At 57.1% G+C, this 20,976-nt stretch overlaps 1 protein-coding gene across 1 annotated transcript in view; it reads right to left on the reverse strand.

The window, feature by feature from the left end:
* Positions 1-20,976, reverse strand: part of TNRC6C (trinucleotide repeat containing adaptor 6C) — a 63,820-nt gene that overhangs the window by 11,760 nt on the left and 31,084 nt on the right. Inside the window, exons 4-10 of the mRNA XM_084907402.1 lie at positions 19,312-19,644; positions 10,592-13,147; positions 6,492-6,707; positions 4,400-4,566; positions 2,137-2,217; positions 1,220-1,277; positions 615-757 (exon numbers count right to left, since the gene is read on the reverse strand). Of these exons, the coding sequence (XP_084763528.1) occupies positions 615-757; positions 1,220-1,277; positions 2,137-2,217; positions 4,400-4,566; positions 6,492-6,707; positions 10,592-13,147; positions 19,312-19,644 (3,554 nt within the window). The remainder of the gene's footprint in view (positions 1-614; positions 758-1,219; positions 1,278-2,136; positions 2,218-4,399; positions 4,567-6,491; positions 6,708-10,591; positions 13,148-19,311; positions 19,645-20,976) is intronic.

Consider the following 20,976-nt stretch of genomic DNA (forward strand, 5'->3'; position numbering starts at 1 on the left):
CGGAGCCCGGCCCACCCCAGCTCTCCACGGGGGCCTGAGAACAGAGGGCCCCTCCCTTCTGTGAGCCCCTCCTAAGTGTCCTTTCTGGCTCCCAGCTCCTCTCCCAGCCTCCCACTGGCCTGAACCAGAGGGGAGCTTTGTGGTCACACCTCGGAGCCAGGACGTGGCTCCCGGACAACGCGGGAAGGACTGACAGTGACTGCACGTGTTCCACGCCCGGGGACGCCGCACACACGGGTGCACCCTGACCCAGCGAGGGCCGGTGGCCTGGGCCCGCCCCCTCGGCCCTTCCTCAGACCCACACACAGCACCTCCCCTGGGAAGCAGTGTGCACGGCCACCAGGTTGGATGGCCCCTGGCTGCTGGATAAATGGAGGCAGGGAAGCCAGCAAGTTCACCCCCTACATGGAATGGGTTTTCAAAACCAGTGTTTTTATCCCTCGTCACATCACAGAACACACAACGCTCCCTCTCTTGGGTGAACAGTTACATACACCAGAGCCAGTGGGCAGAGTCCCTTACATGTCACTGTCCAGCCAGCTTTAACCTGGTTCCCCGTAAGGACACAGGTACAGTGGAATGCCTCACAGACAGACGAAGCCACTCCCTCATACCTTGTCGAGAAAGGCGGGGCGGTCCACGGAAGACTCTTTGGAGATCGGTGGGCGGCAGCCAAGGGGCTTGGTGACCATCCCATTGTAGTCGGTCACCCCCAGTCCACGCTTGTCCATGTCCACCTTCTTTTCCAGCAGAGCACCTGTGGCAGACACGGCATTACCGCGGCACTGCCCGGCTGTCCTGACTCGAGCATGGGGCCCTCGGCCTGCACAGGGAGGCCCTGCTCCTGGCCCTCACTCCGACTGCCTGCTTCCCGCCCTCGCTCTGCCGGTCTGCTCCCGGCCCTCGCTCTGATTGCCTCACCCGCTCCGTCCGGCCACAGCCCCTCGGGGCTCAGCGGTCCTCTCCCTGGAGACCATCCCTCCTTTGGTGGCCATTCTCTTTCCCACCCACAGCCATGGATCTGACTGGCTGGGCCCCTCCTTGTTGCCAGGACCCTCCTTGCTGTTGGGGACGCCACACCATGCAGTCCACTGAGCCCACCGCCTCCTCTGCCTGGCCCGCCCGCCCAACACAGCCACCCTCCCCCACACCTACACGAACGCTCTGGACATCAACACCCCACTCCAGCCTTCAAACCGCCTGCCAGGGTGTGACTTACTCATGGCCTGGTCGAGGTTCATGTTGTTACTCTTCAAGGCCTCTTCAGCTGGCTCTCTCTGCGGGGACACGGCGGCATTAGGACTGGTGTTGGCAGAGGAATGCTGATGGAGCTCCAGAGCCGGCTCCGGGCGGGACAGGCTAACCTAGCGTTACCAGTGGGCACGGGGCGCACCTCCCTTCCTTGTCGGTTAGGGAAATGTGTCCAAATCAGACACCTGCCTGGGGAGATGCCTCAGAAGGGACTTGCGGGAGCAGAGCGTGAGAACACGGAGCAGCTCACAGCTCAGGGCGGGACGTGCACGGTGATGGCGAGGGAAGCGCCGTCTCCCTGAGGCTGTGGAGACCCTGGCGGAGTGCTGGCAGAGGGGCAGCCTGGCCAGCTGAGCTCCCGCCGTGCCAGCTGAGGCACCAGCAGACAGGACAGTGTCCAGAGGAACAGCCTGCGGCTGGGAGCTCCCTCCCCTTCATGGGAACGAGCAGGTGGTTAGGGCTGTGCCTGCAGCCCCCTTTTTATGAAGTCTTCTTGGGAGCTCTGCCAGTCTATTGCATACGCTAATAAAGACTCCCTTTTAATTGTAAGTGAAAATGTAAGACTGTGTAAACCACAGGATTGTAACTCAGGGAAGGGCCTCACACCCTTCTTCCCAGAAGGACCGGCTCTTCGCCGTGGCTCAGAGTGGCGCTCCGCACACAGGGCCCAGGTGAGGGGCCTGTGAGGCGGCCATGACACCATCTCCTCCCATCCTGGCTACACGACAAGCGAGGGCCGGACAGAGGCCATGCAGGGGGGCCGGGCAGGACAGAGCCATGCAGGGGGACCGGGGGCCAGGGGGGGGCAGGACAGAGCCATGCAGGGGGGCGGGGGGGGGGTGGACAGAGCCATGCAGGGGGACCAGGGGCAGGGGGTGCAGTCACCGGGAAGCCCATGTCGGTGAGTTGCTTGATGAGCCGGGTCAGGATCCAGGCCTCGTCCTGCTTGCCGGATGCTTTCGTGCCCTGGAAGGAAGCGAGGGCGAGGGGAGCCGTGAGCCCTGCACTCGGGGGTCTAACGCCACAAGACCCCTGTGTTCATGCTGAGCTGTGGGTGCATGAGGGGGCAGGAGTGCAGGCATGGACTCAGAGAGTCCATCTCTTCCCGAGGGACTCAGTGCAGCACATCCGGTCACTGCCACCACAGAGGACCCAGCGCCGACCCTGCAAGTCACTAAAGCCACAGAGCCCCGCCTTTTATAAGCTTCACCCTAACGGGCAGCTCAGCTCAGGGGTTCCTCCCCACAGAACAAATGCCTGCTGACTCTAGGGGCTATCACTGCTTACAGCCCCGAAGGAGGGAGGAGGGAGGAGAGAGGAGGGAGGAGGGAGGAGGGAGGCCAACTCAGTTCCCTCACCGGGAGACGGCACACTGCCGATGCCTCCGCACCCGGCACGCCGTCTCCCCAGGAGGCAGGGAGCTAAGGGTCTCTCCTCACGGAGCAGCCCACCGGGGGGAGCTGCTCTGCCCTCGCAGTGCCGCCAGGCTCGCTGGGGCCCAGGCTCGCTGACCAGGGTGGCACTCCTGGCGCCCAGACGGGATGCTTTGAAAAGACGGCTCTGTGATGCCTGCAGTCCCACTACTTGCCTTGCTGACCACTGAATGCTCTTAAACTTTTTGAACAGTTACTACATCGATAGCTTTGAAAGGAGAAAAAAGGGACACACGAAAGCACCTTCTTGCATCCCCTCTGCCAGTTCTTGTTCTTGTTCTCTCCAAGGACCTTACCCACCCCCTCGGAGACCTTCCAACTCCATAGAAGCTGCAGTGCTCGTGCCCGCACGCACGCATGCATGCGCGCGCGCGCGCACACACACACACACACACACACACACACACACGTGCGCACGCGCATGCGCGCGAGCCTTTCTCTTCTCTTCCCCTCCCCACCCTGAAGTATATGAGCCTATAGTACTATACACAAAGGCATTATACTCCCTTTCCTGCATCTTACCGTTTTTTACTAAATATATTTTGGTGATCTTTTCATATCAATTTATATAGAATTTCTTTTAAAATATATTTAGCTTTCTATAATATGGATGTGGCATAACTTAACTAGTTACCCCAACAATGTACACCTAAGCTATGTCTTTTCTTGTTTAACTACAGAAACGCCACATGGAAGACTATACAAATGCCATTCGCTAGCCCATGACCACGGAAGTGCTGCACCTGGCCTGCGCGTGGACACAGAACCACGGCCCTCCACTGGGGGGCGCTAGTCCACACCCACAGCAGGCGGTGGCGGCGGCTCAGGGCCCGGCTAGCAGAGGTGTCTGCTCCATTTCCGCATCGCTGCTGCGGAGTGAAAATGGCACCTCTCTCCGCCTTTTACTGAACTTCCCGCAGGCCAGGCTGCCGCCCTCCCATCTGTTTATGGCTATTGGCATCCTTTTCTAGAAATTATCTGTTCGCATTCTAGGCTCGTTTTTCTATTGGGTTCCTGGATGACTTAAAAAAAATCAGCTCTATTGGTTTGGCTCAGTAGATAGAGCATTGGCTGGAAGGGTCCCAGGTTCGATTCTGGTCAGGGCACGTGCCTGGGGTGCAGGCTTATCCCCAGTCAGGGACGTGCAGGAGGCAGCTGATCCATGATTCTCTCTCATCATTGACATTTCCGTCTCTCTCTTCCTCTCTGAAATCAATAAAAAAATATATATATATAATCAGTGTCTAGGGCCTTTTTTACATTCGATCTTAGCCAAAAGGCCGAGACGCGAGAGGACCTTTTAGATACAGGTCTGTGCCATGAGTCACAGATAATTTTTCCAGTGGTTGTTTTCGGCTCTGACTATGGCAGTTTATGTCAGCAGTTTTTATCTTTACCGACGGCGTTTGCCAACCCTCGCCGTCTGGCTGCTAGAAAGGCTGCCCCTCCCAGACTTCCCCGCTCTCATTTCTGCGTTTACACCTGTGATCTCCTGCAGTCTCTGGTGCGCGCAGTGCTGCGGCTTTTCCAGAGGCTGCCCGCGGGGGCGGCCGGGGAGGCACTGCCCTCCCGAGCCCTCCGCCTCCGCCTCCGCCCGGGCCTGCCCCGCGGGGAGAGGGCCCGCGTGTCCGCAGACACCCCGGCTCAGGAACCCCCCTCCCCGCTGGGACGGAAGTGCAGGGATGGTCGGCCCCCCTCCCTGCGGGCGCGCACACCTTCTGGAGCCCCTTCTTGGGGGCGTTCCCCCAGGAGCTGCAGGAGGAGGAGCTGTCCTGGGAGGCAGCGCTGTTCCACATGCCCCCGTCGTCGTCGTCCCACTGGCTGGGGCCCAGGCTCACGTCGTCCCCGCCGCCGCCCCAGCCTTCTTGCATAGATTTTGAAGCTGGAAAGAGAGCGAACAGGAACCTGTCAGACTCACGGTTCCCGCAACCAGCAGACAGTGCTCTCGGCAGCGCCACCACCCTCCCCACTGCCCTCCCCACACCTGAATGCCACCACCCTCCCCACACCGGCTTCACGTCCACGTGGCTCTGAGCGACCTGTGCGGCCTGCTCCCGAACTGGCCACTGACCACAGACCCCGCTGGAGCAGGAGCTGCTACGCTGAAACTGGGCCCAGAGGGGGCGACCTCCACGTGGCAGGAAGGGCCACCTGCCCCACCCGCGGCGCCCCACTGTCCTCCGGGGGGGGGGGGGCTCACCCACCTGCCCCACCCGCGGCGCCCCAGCAGTGCCCGGTCCCAGTCCCGACTAGCTCCCCGATTGACTGGGTGGAGGCAGCCAGGCCTCAGGCAGGGGCGCCAGGCCGAGCACCGCCCCCACTTCAGGGCACTGTCTTCTCACTTAAAACGCAGTGACTTTGTGTGAAGTTTATGCGACATCCTCACCGGCCTGGAGACTCTCCCTCTCCCTTCCCTGGAGGCTGCCAGGCAGGAGACGTGATGCTGACATGTAGACAGGCACCTAACCAGCACACTGCTGCGCACCGGCCTGGGACCCGGAACCCCAGAAGCTGCCTGCCCCTCAGATTCGGAGCCAGGAGCGTGAGCGCCCTGAAGAGCCCAGCAGGGTGGCGCCGGCCCAGTGCCCGCAGAGGAGCAGACCCGGAGCTGGCCGAGCTGCGTGCTTTAGGCCAGTGAAGAGCTCAGACACACACGACGTCCAGCGATGTGCAGCCTCTGCAGCCGTGCGCAGTTACCGTGAGCATCAGATGAAGCAGCAGCCGCCCCCTAATGCTGAGTGTCACCTCCCACCCGCCCCGAGCGCCCTGGGGCCGTGCTCCGAGCACCGCAACGCAGTGCTCCACCGGCGTTCTCACACTCACACAGCGCGAGGAGCAGGCAGCACATTTTTTCTCCCCTTTAAAAAACACCACACACAAAAACCCAAGAAACTACACACACACTCACCCTCACCCTCACACACATACACACAGTCACCCTCACACACACACACATACTCACAGTCACCCTCACACACACACACATACTCACACACAGTCACCCTCACACACACACTCACACACACACACTCTCATACACACATTCACACACACTCTCACACATTCACTCACACACACACTCACACACATACCCTCACACACACACACACACACACACACTCACACTCATACACACTCACACACTCTCTCACACATTCACACTCACACTCATACACACACTCTCTCACACATTCACACTCACACACATACTCACACACATACTCACACTCACACTCATACACACACTCACACACTCTCTCACACATTCACACTCACACTCACACACACACACACACACACACACACAAAGCATAAAAAGAAAGAACGTATCTGTGGGCACCACAGCAGGGTTCTGTTCCCCGGACCCAGCGAGGCAGGCAAGGAGGCGGGCAGGGAGGCGGGCAGGGAGGCAGGCAGCGAGGCGGGCAGGGAGGCGGCCTGCAGCCCGTGGCTCTGAGCGGACTCGGCGGGAGGGGAGCCGCTTTCCGGCTCCGGCTCCGGCCGTGCCGTCCCGGCTCCCGGCAGCCGCTGCAGGACCGGCGGAGGTGGCTGCCTGAGCTGTGTGCAGCCACGTACTCCATATTGTTCTGGTTCTTTTGTGCATTTACTTATTTTTTTAAAAGGAAAGCTGGGCTCCTGCCTGGTGCTCACGTCCCAGACCTGCAGGCATTCCTTTACAGCCTATTTAATGGTGATGTGTAAGTGAAATGAGGAAAGGGGCCTCACACTCGATGGGAGCACCCCTCTGAATCCGCCCGCGGACCCATGTCCAAGCTGCCAAACCGGGCGCAGAGCGGGGCTCGGTACCTGGTTTGCACAGGGCCGGGGCGGTGGCAGGCACGCCGGCTCTCCCGAACGCCACGGCCGGCTCGGGGGGCTGGTCTCCCCAGCCGCTGCCGCTGCTGGGGGGCTTGCCCCAGGCCGCGGTGCCGTTGTCCACCAGGGTGGACGGCGAGGCCGGCTCTCCCCAGGAGCTCTCCGCCTTGGAGTGGACGGTGGGCATCTCTCCCCAGCCCGAGGACACTGCGCAGGGTGCCATGGGGAGAGAGAAAGAACAAAATGAAACCGAGAAAGGAAACAGTGATTTCAAATCCCAACAACCCGAGGTCATCTCTCTTAAAGAGGTTTCAGTAGAAATGAAAAGGAGACATTAAATCTCATCAGGTTTGCTCAGCTTCTTCAAGTTGCAATTGCCTCATCCTGATCCTATCACTTAGAACGCTAAGTCCATACCTTCAACAATAAAGGTAAATAAAACATACACTGCAAGTCCGTTAGACATTGAGGACCATCACATTCACAGTTTTTGCAACGTAACAGGATTTAAAAGAACAGTTTAAACAAACAGTTTAAACAAATGGGGAAGAAGTAGCTGTTTACTTCTGGTATTCTATACAACAACCTAAAAAAAACTTCGTTACCTTATTTTCTTATAAGGGAAGTTTACAAGTTGCAAACCCATACTGAAAAGTTACTTTTGCTTATCTCTTGACCAACCATCAGACAGCGATCCCGGCAGAGACGGCAGACGGCAGAGGACACAGGCACAGATACAGCAGGGACTGGGTACCAGACAGCTGCCAGGCCCCGCGTGGTGGCTGAGCTAGAGCCAGGCCCTTGTCTCAGAGGGAACAGAGTGGGAACTGGGGGCAGGGGCCCAGCAGGCACACTGATCGCAAGGGTTTCCCGGGAATCCCTCCCCGTCCCTCTGCTCAGTCCTGGGCTAGAGCCTCCGTTACACACGTGACGTCACTCTCCGGAGCAACAGGAATCTGGTCACTGTGCGCTGCCCTGAGCTCACTGGACACTGTGCTAGCCAGGCTCTCAGACAGACAGGGGTTCTCGGGTGGAAATAGACTGTTTTAAATACTAACTGAATAGACCAGTGGTCGGCAAACTCATCAGTCAACAGAGCCAAATACCAACAGTACAACGATTTGACATTTCTTTTGAGAGCCACATTTTTTAAACTTAAACTTCTTCTAATGCCACTTCTTCAAAACAGACTCGCCCAGGCCGTGGTATTTTGTGGAAGAGCCACACTCAAGAGGCCAAAGAGTTGCATGTGGCTCGCGAGCCGAGGTTTGCCAACACTGGAATAGAAGAACAGAAGGCATAGCACGCAAGCAGTTAACCATAGATTTTCAATTATTTGGTTGCAACATGGATATTGCCATCTCAATTAGAAAACATTAATTCTCTGACTAAAATAGCATGGAATCACTCCCTGTGCCACTCTTTATTCTAATAAAATACAATAATATTGATTAATGACCAAAGGACATGCAACTATGAGTCATTTTAAATTACAAGCTCTATGCTGAGCAATATATTATGTAAATTATCACCAACAACAGGGAAGCTAGCTCTAATCAGTTATTGTCGGCAGTTGTCAACTAGCATATTACCTGTAATTACACAGAAAACAATAGTGTATGTATATTTGGAAAAGCAGTTTTACAAATTGAAGGGACAAAATTAAATCAGGAAAATTAACATAGCTGATAAAAATGATGTGTGTTGTGGAGTGATAAAATAATTTAGCTGTTGCTAATGGCCAATCTGTTGTAAAAATACTGATTTATCATAGGTAATTACAAGTAAATGAAGAACTCGCCTAAAACTTGTCATCCTTCTACTTCCATATCTTTGAAAGGCAAAACTACAAATCCAAACTACACATAAACATTTAAGACTATGGTAATTGTAGTTAACTAATTTTTGCAAAGAGTTTTTAATTCCTATTAAAGCAGCAGCAATGTCTACAGACTATTTTTATATAGAAGGCAAATGATTTGCAAAAGCAGCATGTTTCAGAATCTTAAAAATAAGTGGAAAAATAATTGCCTACTAAAAAGTGAAAACTCCCAGTACTTCCACCTGAGGGTGAGGTCTGGAAAGAATAGATTTTACCTTCAGTGCCAAACTAACACCGCCAGAACGTGCCAACGGCTCAGGAGAAATGCTAAGAGCAGGCGGACTAGGTAATTTTGATGCCATGTAGACAGAAAATAACCCTAAATACATGCTGCTAAAACAGATGTAATCTCCGCTGTTCGGTGCCGATTGTGGGTGACTTGGTGCCTTTACGTTAATGATCTTATAGAGGCTGTTTAAAGCTGGGCTTAATGAGGTGGAACAAATTTCTACTTTATATTTAAATTTTTAGAACATGAATATTAAAATTTAAAAATGGTCCTTCAAATACAGGGCAGGGCGAAAGTAGGTGCACAGGAGTTCGTATGAAAATGCAATAATTAATAAACAATAAATAATAAATACAAAGATAAGTGATGTTTGCATCCTCCTGCCCTGCCCTGTCCTACCGCTCCGGGCAAAGCTCTCCTGCTCGGAGGGCTCCAGCAGTGGGACCGCCCTCCTCCCAGGGGACACACGGGCCGGGAATGAACACCACCACACATGCTGGCAATAAGACAGTAACAGAAACCAAACGCACGGGAGCCTGCCATGTATTCCACTTCACACCCCATTCCCACCCTCCTGAAGCGCAGAGGAAACAGAGCGCCGGGGAGGGCACCAGCCGGCGGGAGCCAGAGCAGAGGCCGTCCCTGACAGGCTGCTGTCGCGGCCGCCAGCTAAGGCGGTAGATGCGTTCTCTTCTGTGAAAGGAAAACCCGGTTCTCGCTGTCCCACGGCTGGGTGCTGCTGGTATCGGACCCGTGTGGCAGGCAGTCCTTCCCGGGAGAACGCCCCGTTAAAGCGGCCAGTTGTAATTAAGGGAGGAAGGATAAAGGCTGAATTCTGTGATGGAGCCTCTGAGCGCCTGCTCCCTGCTCGGCACGCGGGGACTCACTTATTAGTGAGACGGGGCTGCTCACACCAGGCCGGGAAGTGCGGCGCAGGGTTATCACAGGCGCAGCGGCACTGGCCGTGGAGGACAGAGCAGAATGGCAGCCGCAGAGCCGTTCCCCAGGTGACAGCCGGGGACAGAGAGTTGCTCAGCCAGAGGAGTCTGCTCAGCCAGGCGGCACAGGGCGCTGCTTTTCAGACGCCTGGTTTGTGCCACTTGTCTGACCTCCGTCCCACTCAGGGGACTGAAGGCCGAGGGAAGGATCTTTCCCAAAGCCGGCCACGTGGCCTGGAGTGGCACCCGCCACTGCTGCTGTTCTGATCGGCACGTGCACTGATGCTTCACTTCTACCTGCTGTTGCAAGAGGCAACCCCAAGCAAGAATTCATGCCCTCACTCCACGGTCCCTGGGGCAGCTCAGATCAAGTCCATAAAGGCCTTCATATTGGATTCTACTCCAGCCCCCAATCCCTTTCAAATTATCTACATGTTTTGGGGAGACCTGAGCGTTCAGGGATAAAAGAACCCATTTCTGGAGACTCCTGGAACCTCACTGTCAGACCGAGAGTCTCCGAGGGTTTATTCACAAAAACATTCTTTGTAACATTCAGGGTTCTCCTGCGTCTGCAAACTCATTGCAAGTGTCAGAATGCTTCTCCGTACGGGCACTGGATAACGCCCCGCTCAGGACGCAGGGACCTTCATTTCCGTGCGGAGCACACATCGGGCCCCTGTGGGAATCTGAAGCGACCAGAGAGGGGGCGCCCTCCACTTGCACACTAGGAATCTGGGGTGGGTTCCCCAGCCCCCGCTCCCAGGAAACCGAATGAGCGCGGAGACTGCATGCAGACAGAGGGCGCAGCGGCCAGCTCCCCCGAGGCCGCTTCCTCCGGGCTCTCCGGCCACCGCCGGGCCGGGCCTGTCTCTCGGCAGGAAGCTGGCAGAGCCTGCTGGTGCCTCGTCTTGGGCAGCTACTTAACCGCCACACTAGCTGCAGGGGCTCACTGACGCTGGCTGTTAGCACTGGTGGGAGGACGCATGCACAGCGGGTGAGAACGAGCGTTTCTCACTCTAAAGAGCCCAAGTCCCTCCCGTACCTGGACCGAGCAGCGGCGAGCGGGTCAGCGGGGCGCTGGCAGGGTGCGGCGCCGGCAGGTCACCCATGCTGGAGCCGCTGGCGGCGCTGGCGCTGCCCTGGAGGCCTGGGTTGTTCCTGTCCCACATGTTGACAGCTTTGTTGTTGTAGCTGCTCGGGTCGCCCCAAGCTGAGGTACCATCATCGATTTCCATTTTGCGTCGAATGGACGGGGGAGAAGGCTCTTCCCAGCCCGTGGCCTCGCTGCTGTCCTTCTGTCTGACAGGGACGGGCCCCCCAATCCACCCTGTCCCCGTCTGTTTCACGGAAGCGGCTCCGCCCCAGCTGCTCATGCTGCTGTCCTGGGGCTTGCCCCCCCAGTTCTGCTGGGGGCCGGCTTTCAGAGACTCTCCCCAGTTCGCCCCCGTGTTCGCCTTTGCGCTCGTGCCGTTGCCCCAGCCACCGGGCCCAGGCCGGGGCGCGTCACTCCAGCCGGAGCCCGACCGGCCGCCGTCCGCGTCCCACCCGGAGCCCGTCTTCTTCCCGTCCCCCAGGTGCCCGAGGACGGAAGCGGGGTCGGCCCAGTCCCCGCCTCCGGCACTCCAGGCCGGCGTGGGCTTCTGTCCGTCCCCCCAGTTCTGAGACTTGGGCTTGAGAGGCTCACCCCAGGTGGGTGACTTGTCCTCCTGCCTCGCGGTCCCACTCCAGGAGTGGCCGCCCTTGGCAGCAGCAGCGTTAGGAGCAGCAGCAGAGCCGACGGAGTCCCCCCAGACCCCGGGGCCGGGTGGTGCTCTGGCGCCGCCGTCCCCCCAGCCCGTGTTTGCCGGCCCAGCAGCAGGCGGCGAGCTGACCCAGCCCGACACCGAAGAGGTATTTGTACTGTTCGTGATGGACCCATCGCTCTTCCCCCCTGAGTGTGGAGGCGGCGGCGCCGCACAGCCCCAGGCCTCCGTCCCGTTGTCGTTCTTCCGCTCGGACCGCGGGGACTCTTCGAACTCCCAGGCCGTGTTTTGCTTCACGGGCGTCTGTCCCCAGCCGGTGTTGGACAGGACTCTGGGGTCCAGATCGTTCCTCGGCAGTGGGACGTGCCCTTGGTCCAGGGCCCCTTTGTCTCGCCGCCGGCCTTCGGCCCCTTCCCTCCCGGCGCCTCCTTCACCGTGGCCGCCGGAGCCCTCGCTGCTGCCGTCGCTGGCCGGGGCCCCCGGGGCAGCCGCCTTGGCCCACGCGCTCCCGTGCTCCCCGCCGGGCTGCAGGGCCGGGTTCTGGCTGCTGGCCGCGGGGCTGTCCCACCCTGTCGATCCTTTCCCGCCGGCGTCACCACTGGAATGCTGGCTTGGGGGCTTCCCCCACTCCCCGTTCACACCGTTGGCGGTGCCGCGGCTGGGGTGGCCCCACGCTCCCGAATGGATACCCCCGACGCCGTTATTGCCGCGGCCCCTCCCCCAGGTGAGGATCCCGGGGCCGGCGGGAGGCCCCGAGTCCCAGGCGGTGCCCCCGTTCCCTTCCTTCTGCGCGGCACTGCTGGATCCGTTTTGTTTAGCACTTAATGCTGAGCTCACAGTGTCTCCACTCCCCTGGCCGAACCCAGACGTGCTGCTTCCGGCGGCGGGGGTGCCGGGGGACAGTCCCCACACGGAACTGCCGATCCCGTCACCACCCCCGCCCACTTGAGAGACTGACGACCCGTTAGCACCAGGAAGGCCTTGCAGGTGGGGCGGGAGGACGGCCCCCATGCCGACGGCCAGGCCCCAGTGGGGCAGCCCGTTGGTCTGCACGGCGTTGGCGGGGTTCGGCGAGGGGCTCGCGGCGGTAGTGTTGCTTGGTCCATCAGGGTTAAGGTTCTGAGGTTGTGCGCTGAAAGACACGTTCTGAGAGGCGGGCGCTGGCGGCTCTGTGCTCTCGGGCGGCAGCAAGCTCCCCCAGGCGCCCAGCGGGGCCCCGTTCTGGCTGCCCACGCTGTGACCTATGGCACTGACCGGACTGCAAATACTGGAAGGGGTGCCCGTGGCCACTGTTCCTTCATGTCCGAGCACAGGCCAGGCGGCTGGGTTGGCGTTGGGGTTAAGGTTGAGGTTCATGCCAGCGCTGGGGCCGGAAGCGCCCCAGCAGTTCTGACTTCTTCCCTCAGCAAGCAGGCTGTCCATCTTCCCCTCCCCGGCGCCCAGCGCGCAGTGGGCGAGGCCGGAGCTGGAGCCCGCGCCCACGCCCCACGCTCGGGCCGCGCTCCCGCTGCCGCTGGCGCCCCCTGCGCCCAGGGCGCTGGCGTTCGGAGGGCTCTGGACCAGCGCGCCGTTGGTGCCGTTACTGCCATTGGTCTTCTTGACGTGCCCCGTGAAGCCCGGGGCGCTTGCCGTCGCCATGCTGCTGCTCTGGGCGCCGCCCTGGGGGGCACAGTCAGTGTCCGTAGTGCATGCTGAGGCCGCCTCGGGCCCCGCCCCAGGGGTGGAGGGCCAGGCCTCCGGGTCGGTCCTGTCTATGACCACTTTCTCCCAGCTGCAGCCGGCTTCACTCCGGAACGCGGGCGGCTGTGCCCAGGGGGAACTCTCATAATGATCCGCCAAGCCGCCGTGACTGGGATCTGGAAGAGATGAACGAACCCCAATTAATTTTCCTCCCGTTTGTCATGAATCAACTGTTAGCTCGTCTTTGGGGGAAGCTCATTATTTCAAGTTTTCAGTTCTGAATGACAAATGCTAAAAATAGGACTTAGAGAAAAAAGCTGTTTGTCTTTTAATAGCTCCCATTTAAAAACGAGTTTGTGTTGCTACAACTGAATTGGTTCCTACCACCGCACCGTCCTCTCCTTCCCCGCGAAGGCCCCGTGCCCACACGCACACCGGCACGCAGAGCCTCTGGGCGGAAGGGCTGCTTCGCTGAAGTCCAGCCTCGTGAAAAGGCGTGCCCCTTGGCAGCACTGGAGCAGCTCTCTGCGAGACTGGGCATCGACAAGGTCTCTGTGTCCGAGAATAATCGTTTTTCTGGAGACTCGGGCTCCAGCATTATGCAGAGGCTAGGCAGCTCATTAGTAGAAAAGAATTGTAACTGCCTGGCCAGTGTGGCTCAGTGGTTGAGCACTGACCTATGAACCAGGAGGTCACGGTTAAATTCCACTTCAGGGCACATACCTGAGTTGTGGGCTTGATCCCCAGTGGGGGGCACGCAGGAGGCAGCCAATTAACAATTCTCTCTCATCATTGATGTTTCTCTCTCCCCTTTCCCCTCTCGATCACGATCTCATTTCATACACAAAAATAACTCTAGATGGAATAAAGACCGAATGATGAAAAGCAAAACTTCTTACTAAGGGAGCACAGGAGACCATCTCTACGGCCTGGGACGCTCCCTGTGCCTTCCTACGGCAGGCACACCGAGTCAGCGGTGACATCAGAGCGCGGGTGACACACATCACACAGGACGCTGAAAACAGCCGCAGACAGGAAGGGGGAGCACGGACGGAGAGGACCACAGAACAAAGAACAAACCGAGAGAAAAGCCAAGAGCCCGGCGAGAGGGGGAAATGGCAGGAAACCCATCGGAAACGATCCCGGCCCGTCTCCGAGCGAAAGGCACCCCAACGGGGAAGAGACGCCGCACACGCTCGGATGCCGCTGGTGCCTTCCGGGGGGCAGAACGGGGTGGGGGGCGCTATCTGTAACATCTCTGACACAGAGGTCTGAACGAAACAGGGCAGGCCAAATCTTACTGTGAGGGTAGCTTTATTTTCTGTGTACTTTCTTCTAGTTTAAAAAACTGAAAAATGCTTAAATGGGATATCAAATGAGGTAACAGATAGAATCCCAAACGGCAGCCACAGTGAGAGCCCCATGTTCAGAGGTCGTAGGAATGTAATTAAAAGAGCACATCTTTGTTGTTAAAAAATGTGACAATTTGGTAAGAACGGAGAGATTTGGTGTGATTAAAAAAATATGACCCCTGAATTAAGAGCCTAATTTCTGAAGGTGATGGTATCTTTAGTTTCATATCCATAATGCTTGCCACACATCAGGCAACCAATAAATGTGTCCAGGGCAAACCAAAGGATAAACATATAGAACCGAATCGGAGTTCCAGCTGCAGCAACCGCCGGGGGAGCGGCCTGGCCGTTCTCAGCTCGGAAAGATGCGGAGGAACTAACGGCACATCCCAAAGGTTCTGGGCTCTAAGCCAATGGCTCCGAGCCTCCCTCTGCTGCCCCTCACCATGAGTCAGCAAAACACCAGCACGTGTCTGCACCCTGCCCTCAGCCCCGCCACTACGCCACTGCACTTCTTACTGTGGTAAAGTATCCCCCCCACACTGTCCAATTAACCACTTCTGAGTGACTTCCGTGCATTCACATGTGCGGACACCGCCACGCCATCACCTAACGGAAACTCCGCCCGCCCAACACTGGCCACCACGCGCCCCCCCCCCCCCCCCCCCGTGCTCTGCTGTCCGGCCCTCTCTACATGGAACCGCAGTGTTCGTCCTTTTGTGACCGGCTGACTTCACGGAGCATGATGTCCTCAGGTGCATCCTTTCCAGCGTGTGGCAGAATGCTGAGTAACCTGCCACTGCGCCCAGACCACAGGTGGTTTATCTGCTCGCCCCCCACGGCCCGCCGGTGTCTCCTCGCGGTGGCAGCTGTGGCTAACGCTGGGTAACACGAGCACATGCACATCTGTCCCAGGCCCTCTTTCCGTTCTTCTGGGTCCACACCCGGAAGTGGGTGCTGGGTCACATGGCAGTCCTATGTGTAAGTTCCTGAGGAATCGTACCGTTTTACTTTGTTTTTAAAATTATTATTATTTTTTGCTAATCGTCACCCGAGGATATTTTTCCATTGACTTTTTAAAAAATTATAGTTTGAACATAAAATGTTTTTAAGAGCTGGAAAGGTCTTAAAAACCAGTAAGAAGAGTTATCATTTTAATGCAGTATTTATGGTCTTCAAATACAGACTGAGTGTGATCTGCAAAAGCCATTCACTGTCTTCTCAGTCCAGCAGCAAAAACACAGCAGGCCCGGAGGCACCCAGCACGGCCTCAGCCCGCAGAGGACAGATCTGCGGATCCCCATTTTAAACCTCGTGAGACGGATCCCCATTTTAAACCTCGTGAGACGGAAACTGATAAAGGGACAAAGTGCAAGGAGGAAAAGCAAAAGCCAGGCATGTCTCCGATCCCGTGTCTCCGCAGCGTGGACTGTCCTGAGACGAGACCAGGCCTCGTCCACCTGTGAGCTCAGCAGTCCCGCTCAGAGCAAGAGCCCCGTCCGCGGGGCACAGGCCCCAGAACACGCCGCGCAGGACCGGGCCTCTCCAGTCACGTCACTCACAGTGGCGGCAGGCTCAGGGCGGGCAGGAAAAGGAGTGTAACTAATAGCCTGCATTTCCAGAATAAAGTTCTGTGCTCTTTCCACTCTACTGCTCTTTTATCCAAATAATTTCCCCTAAAAGCAGCCTTAAAGAGGAAAAGGACTGACGTTTGTGTATAACACCGTCCTTTCCTCTGCTGTTTCAATGGCTCACAGGTTCTAAAAATAGTGTCATAACCATCTAAGTAACGGACTGCCTTCAGTGATTAAATGAAAAAGGATCCCATCATTTAAAGAGAGAACTTTTTTTTTCATTTTCAAATTCTAAAATGTTAATGACACTAAGATCTATTTTTTCAAGGAAAAGTATTTAACAAAGAGCTTACAAAAGCTACAGTAAGCAAAATCGTAATTAGGTATCACATTAATCAGATAGGGAAGCGTGCACAAGATTTCCTCAGAAGTGTGCAGAATGCTTAATTAGTCGTAACACTGACAAATAGGACATAATTCATTCTTTATCACCACCACCTGCCAACGGAAATTACAGAGTAATATCTATACGTTATAAAGAATAACTCCGGAGCTGCCTTCCACAGCTGTGAGCGCGCTGACCCAGGCGCAGTGGGGACAGAGTCCTCGGGACGGGGCTCACATCAGCTGCTCGGAGCTTTCGGGAAGCCACACACCTGACCCTCCACTGCATCTGCTGTGGAAACCTGAGGAGGCCCGGAGAGCTCTCAGGGCCGGAAGTGGGCTCTGCTTCAGACAGTCCGGACAGAAAGCAGCAGGACAGACACTCTTCTGGAACCTGCCTCACGTGTGCGCACTCACACCCACCTCACCAGTTCAGAGTCAGAGCCCTCAGTGGGGAGAGCACTGGCCTGTGGACTGAAGGGTCCCGGGTTCAATTCCGGTCAAGAGCACATGCCTTGGCAGCAGGCTCAATCCCCCGCCTGGTCAGGCCACGTGTGGGAGGAGCCAGTCCGTGTGTCTCTCTCACAGTGACGTTTTCCTTTCTCTGTCTCCCCCTCCTTTCCACTCTCGAAAGAGGGTCCGTGGGAAAAGACCTCGGTGAGGATTAGCAACAACAGCCACAACAAAGCCTCAGGGAGAGCTCAATCCAGAAGCCACCGCTGACAGAGGGACGCTGACCCCCCCTCCCCAGCGGAGACCCAGGAAATGCTGAGCGGAGTGCCGGCGTGGGGGGAAGGTTTACTGAACAACAGTGGGGCGTCCGAGAAGCCGCAGACGAGCAGCACAGGAGTGCTTCCTCCGCTGACAGCCTGTCCCGCCGGTGGAAGTGGGGGCCAAACAAGCCGCCTGCTCCTTTGGGAGACCGGCCGGTGCCAAGGACGCCGAGGAGGCTGATGGGAAGGCCCTGCGCTGCCCTGCCCGGCTGCTTGCAGCAGCTGCCTGAGACTCCATTTTATCAGTGTGACCGAGCTGCTTTCCGGATGGCACGTCACACGCTGACATGGCACAAACACACACTCTGCTCCGTGCCTTTCATCTCCTCTGCCAGGGCCGATGGGGCAGAAATACATGCAGAATGGGGCCTCCACCCCCCGGAGATGCTACCTTGCAAGCTAGCAGCTTGTTCGCCTGCAATGGGGTCACCTGGATGCAGGCACCTGCGGGGCCCTCGGCCACGGCGGCAGGCTTGGCAGCCCTTCCTCTCCTGCAGCGGGGGAGGCGCCCACAAAGGGACTGGAAAGCTTTGATTATCTAATTGCAGCTGACACCAAACCGATCGTCCCTCCTGTCAGTTCTCCAATTGTCACATTTTATCCAGGCCCCGGTCCCAGCCGCTGCCGGCCTGCTCGCTGAAAGCCAGCCAGGAGCGCGGCGCCCCCTGGGGCCGCGGGCACACACCGCCATCCTCTCGCCGCCTTTGTTTCCACCAGCTTCCTTCTCCTCCCCAACCCCCAAACATGCGGCATACCGACACTCGCTCCATATCCCAAACGAGCGCCATATGCAAATTGGCAAGTGTCCAACTCCTTAATTACTTTCGGCCTCCATCTCACACAGCCACCGAAGCTGTTTACCCCGCACATGGCAGCCACCACACAGCCCATTGTTCCCGTCGCACAAAGGAAGGGGGGGGTCTTCAACCCGAGGAAAGCTCTCTGTGCTGGAATTGGGGGCTCAGCCTCAGACACAGTCTGGACAGAAAACAGCAGGATAGAACGACCCTCTTCTGGAACCACGTGTACGCACTACCCCCTCTCCCGGGGCCAGGAAACCCAGAGCCACTGTTAGCACAGGCTTATGGGGCATTAAAGCCAGCTTAGACCACTGACCCATTCCATTACACCAGCAGGGGAGAAAGAAACAGCACAAAGGCTGCCAATCCCCTTGCCCAGGAACTTAGCAGGATAGTCAAGACTATTTGAAGAGATAGCAAAGCTGTCTAAAAATATTTGTTCCAAATATACCACAAAGTCCCAGTTTTGAGAAATACACTATAAATACTTGTGTGTCATATTGCAATTATTCCCCATATTAAGTCACCGTCTGAAAGAAAAACATATTAGTATGACCTGTGACATGTTTCTTTTAAATTCCGATCTAATCCGAGAAGCCTCCTTGCTTCTCCGACCGCAGACCTGAATTTCACTGCCATCAGCAACCTGGTGCCCACGCCGGGCCAGTGCCAACCGTTCAAGCGGAGAGGCTCAGGGCACCACGGAAGTGTGGCCGTTCCCACAGCACCCTGCTCTCTTCCAAACACTCCAAACTCCAGCCAAGCTCTTGTAGAGTCCAAACCCCTAAGGCCCAGAAGCCAGAACAGGCGACAGACAGGAGACGTGACCCCTGGAAGCTGGAGAGCCAGGAGCAAGCGCAGTTCTCCGGAGCCGAGAGCAGCTGGAGGTGCTGCAGGCAGACGCCAGCAGAAGCAGGGGGTCAGAACCCGAGGACTGCACGCCGGGCTGCCGGCAGGTTTGGCTTAAGGGCCAGACGTTACAGCCAGAACCCCCATCCCCACACAACACCATCGCCTCCCTGCAAAGAGCGTGCGGCCCTGCGCCCGCCTAGTGACCCGGCGAGGCCTTGCTGCAGAGTCTCCTGAGGGGCTCGGCTCACTGCCAAGGTCACTGGCCGCCTACAGACCTTCGCTTTCTGTGAGCAACACAGTAGCTAATGCCCCGAAAACATGGGAAATAGTGAGTCCTAGGAATAGGAGGGGGAAGAGAATTAAACTTCAAAACCCAACGGAAATGAATTCTACCTATTATCTATCCATTAGCTCCCTACCGGCCTATTATCTACATATCTATCTATCTATCTATCTATCTATCTATCTATCTATGTATCATCTATCTAACATCTATCCAGCTAACTCTATCCTATGTACACTGCCGATGGACCCACAGGTGTCCACTTCTATTCCGTCAATTGGGCAGCAGCACAGAGCCCGGATGCGCGCCTTCGTGGTCTCACCTGGCTGGAGCTTGCTGGGCTGTGACGGCTGCTGCGCTCCGGCTCCAGGGAGGGGAGGAGGGCTCACCGCTGTGGGCCCAGCGCCCTGCGTGGGGCTCGCACTGGTCAGAGCCCCCGGGGGCAATGGCTGGCCTCTCTTCAGTAGCTGCTTCTGTTCTTGCTGGCGGAAGCGTGGAGGCACCTCGCGAGGCAGGTAGCGGGACACAGCTGGCTGCTGGCCGCCGGCAGGTGCGCGCTTGCCATTGCTGCTGCTGGAGAGAGTGCTGGTGGAAGTACTGGTCCCGGTACCGGCAGGCTGGGGCTGGCTGGAACAGGTCTTGGTAGGTTCTGGCACTGTAAGGACAAAAGGAAAAGACCCCAACACTTTAGTAACACCTCCTACACCCAACCCAAACCGGAGAAAACAAAACAAAACAAAACAACTGAGAGATGACAATGAGGTGCTTTGGGCACAGACCGGGTGAGAGCCAGTCTCCTATGAGTACCTGCTATCTTGCCTGTGGCTCTTTCCCAGTTTCCTCCTGGGAAATGGGTATCAGTCAGAGCAGGTCTCACTCCAGCTGCATCAGAGTCAGCACGAGGGCTAAGGCCCGACTCCTGGCCCCACCGAGGGAACTCGGGGTTGGAGGGAAGGCAGACTACAAGCCTGCGCTTTGTGTTTAAGCGGAATGTTATGGGTAATAACACCATCTAATGCCAGCTGCGCATTATATTATCATCTACGTGCGCCACTGCATGCTCACCACCCGGGCACCGCCCCTCTGACAAGCCGCATGCGACGGGGAAGCTGCTGGGCCCGGGCTGCACTCAGACAACCGCAGCTCTGGGCCAGCATTTCTCCAAACGAAGGGAGCCAGGTGTCCACCGTTAGGAGCGGACGTTTTGTTTTAGCTGGTGGCAGTCTGAAAGCATGTCGGATGCACTCCGGATCCCTGGGGTAACGAGAGCACTGGAGGTGCAAACGCCCACCTCACCCCCATCCCTCCCTGGGAGAGAAGGCGGGGGAACACTGCAGTGACAGCCAGGCTGCCAGGCAGCTGGGGGCCAAGGCTCGGTCACTCAGCAGCACAGGCAGGAGAGGTGAGCGATGACCTCATGCCAGAGCACAGGTGGCCTGGGCCCCGCAGCCGCCCGCCTTGCATTTGTAACAGTCACAGCCAGTAAACGCTACTGTATCTCATTAGAAAAAATTCCTTTCTACTTAATTTGTGGATGTCTTGGCTTTATACTGAGTAATGAACATATTCCTAGTTCTGTGCCTATCTCAGACGTGTAAGGAACGCCACAGAAAGACCTGCTTACGGAAAGCCAGATCTTTCAAATAAGCAGCCAACTAGCACAGCTTCCACCGGACAAGTGGGAGATCTGGCAATCTGACCTCTTCGTATCAGCAGATCCAACAGGCAGGTGCTGGTTAGCCACACAGTCACAGATCCCAACTTCTCCATCAGCTGCTGCCCAAGGCACGGCGTGGGCATCAGAGCAACCCTGACCCCCGTCCCAGACAGCCCGGCTCTCGGGCCGGAGCAGTGCCCGGCTCACCCGCCACACACAGCACGCCACGCGAGGGCAAGGGGAGGTTTGGCTGATTTTCTTCTTTTTAAAAATCTCACCGAGGATATGTTTTTAGTTGATTTTTAGAGAAAGAGAAAGGGAGAGAGAAAC

This window comes from Pipistrellus hanaki (assembly GCF_964339955.1).
Source record: "Pipistrellus hanaki genome assembly, contig: scaffold_74, whole genome shotgun sequence".
NCBI classification, from domain to species: domain Eukaryota; kingdom Metazoa; phylum Chordata; class Mammalia; order Chiroptera; family Vespertilionidae; genus Pipistrellus; species Pipistrellus hanaki.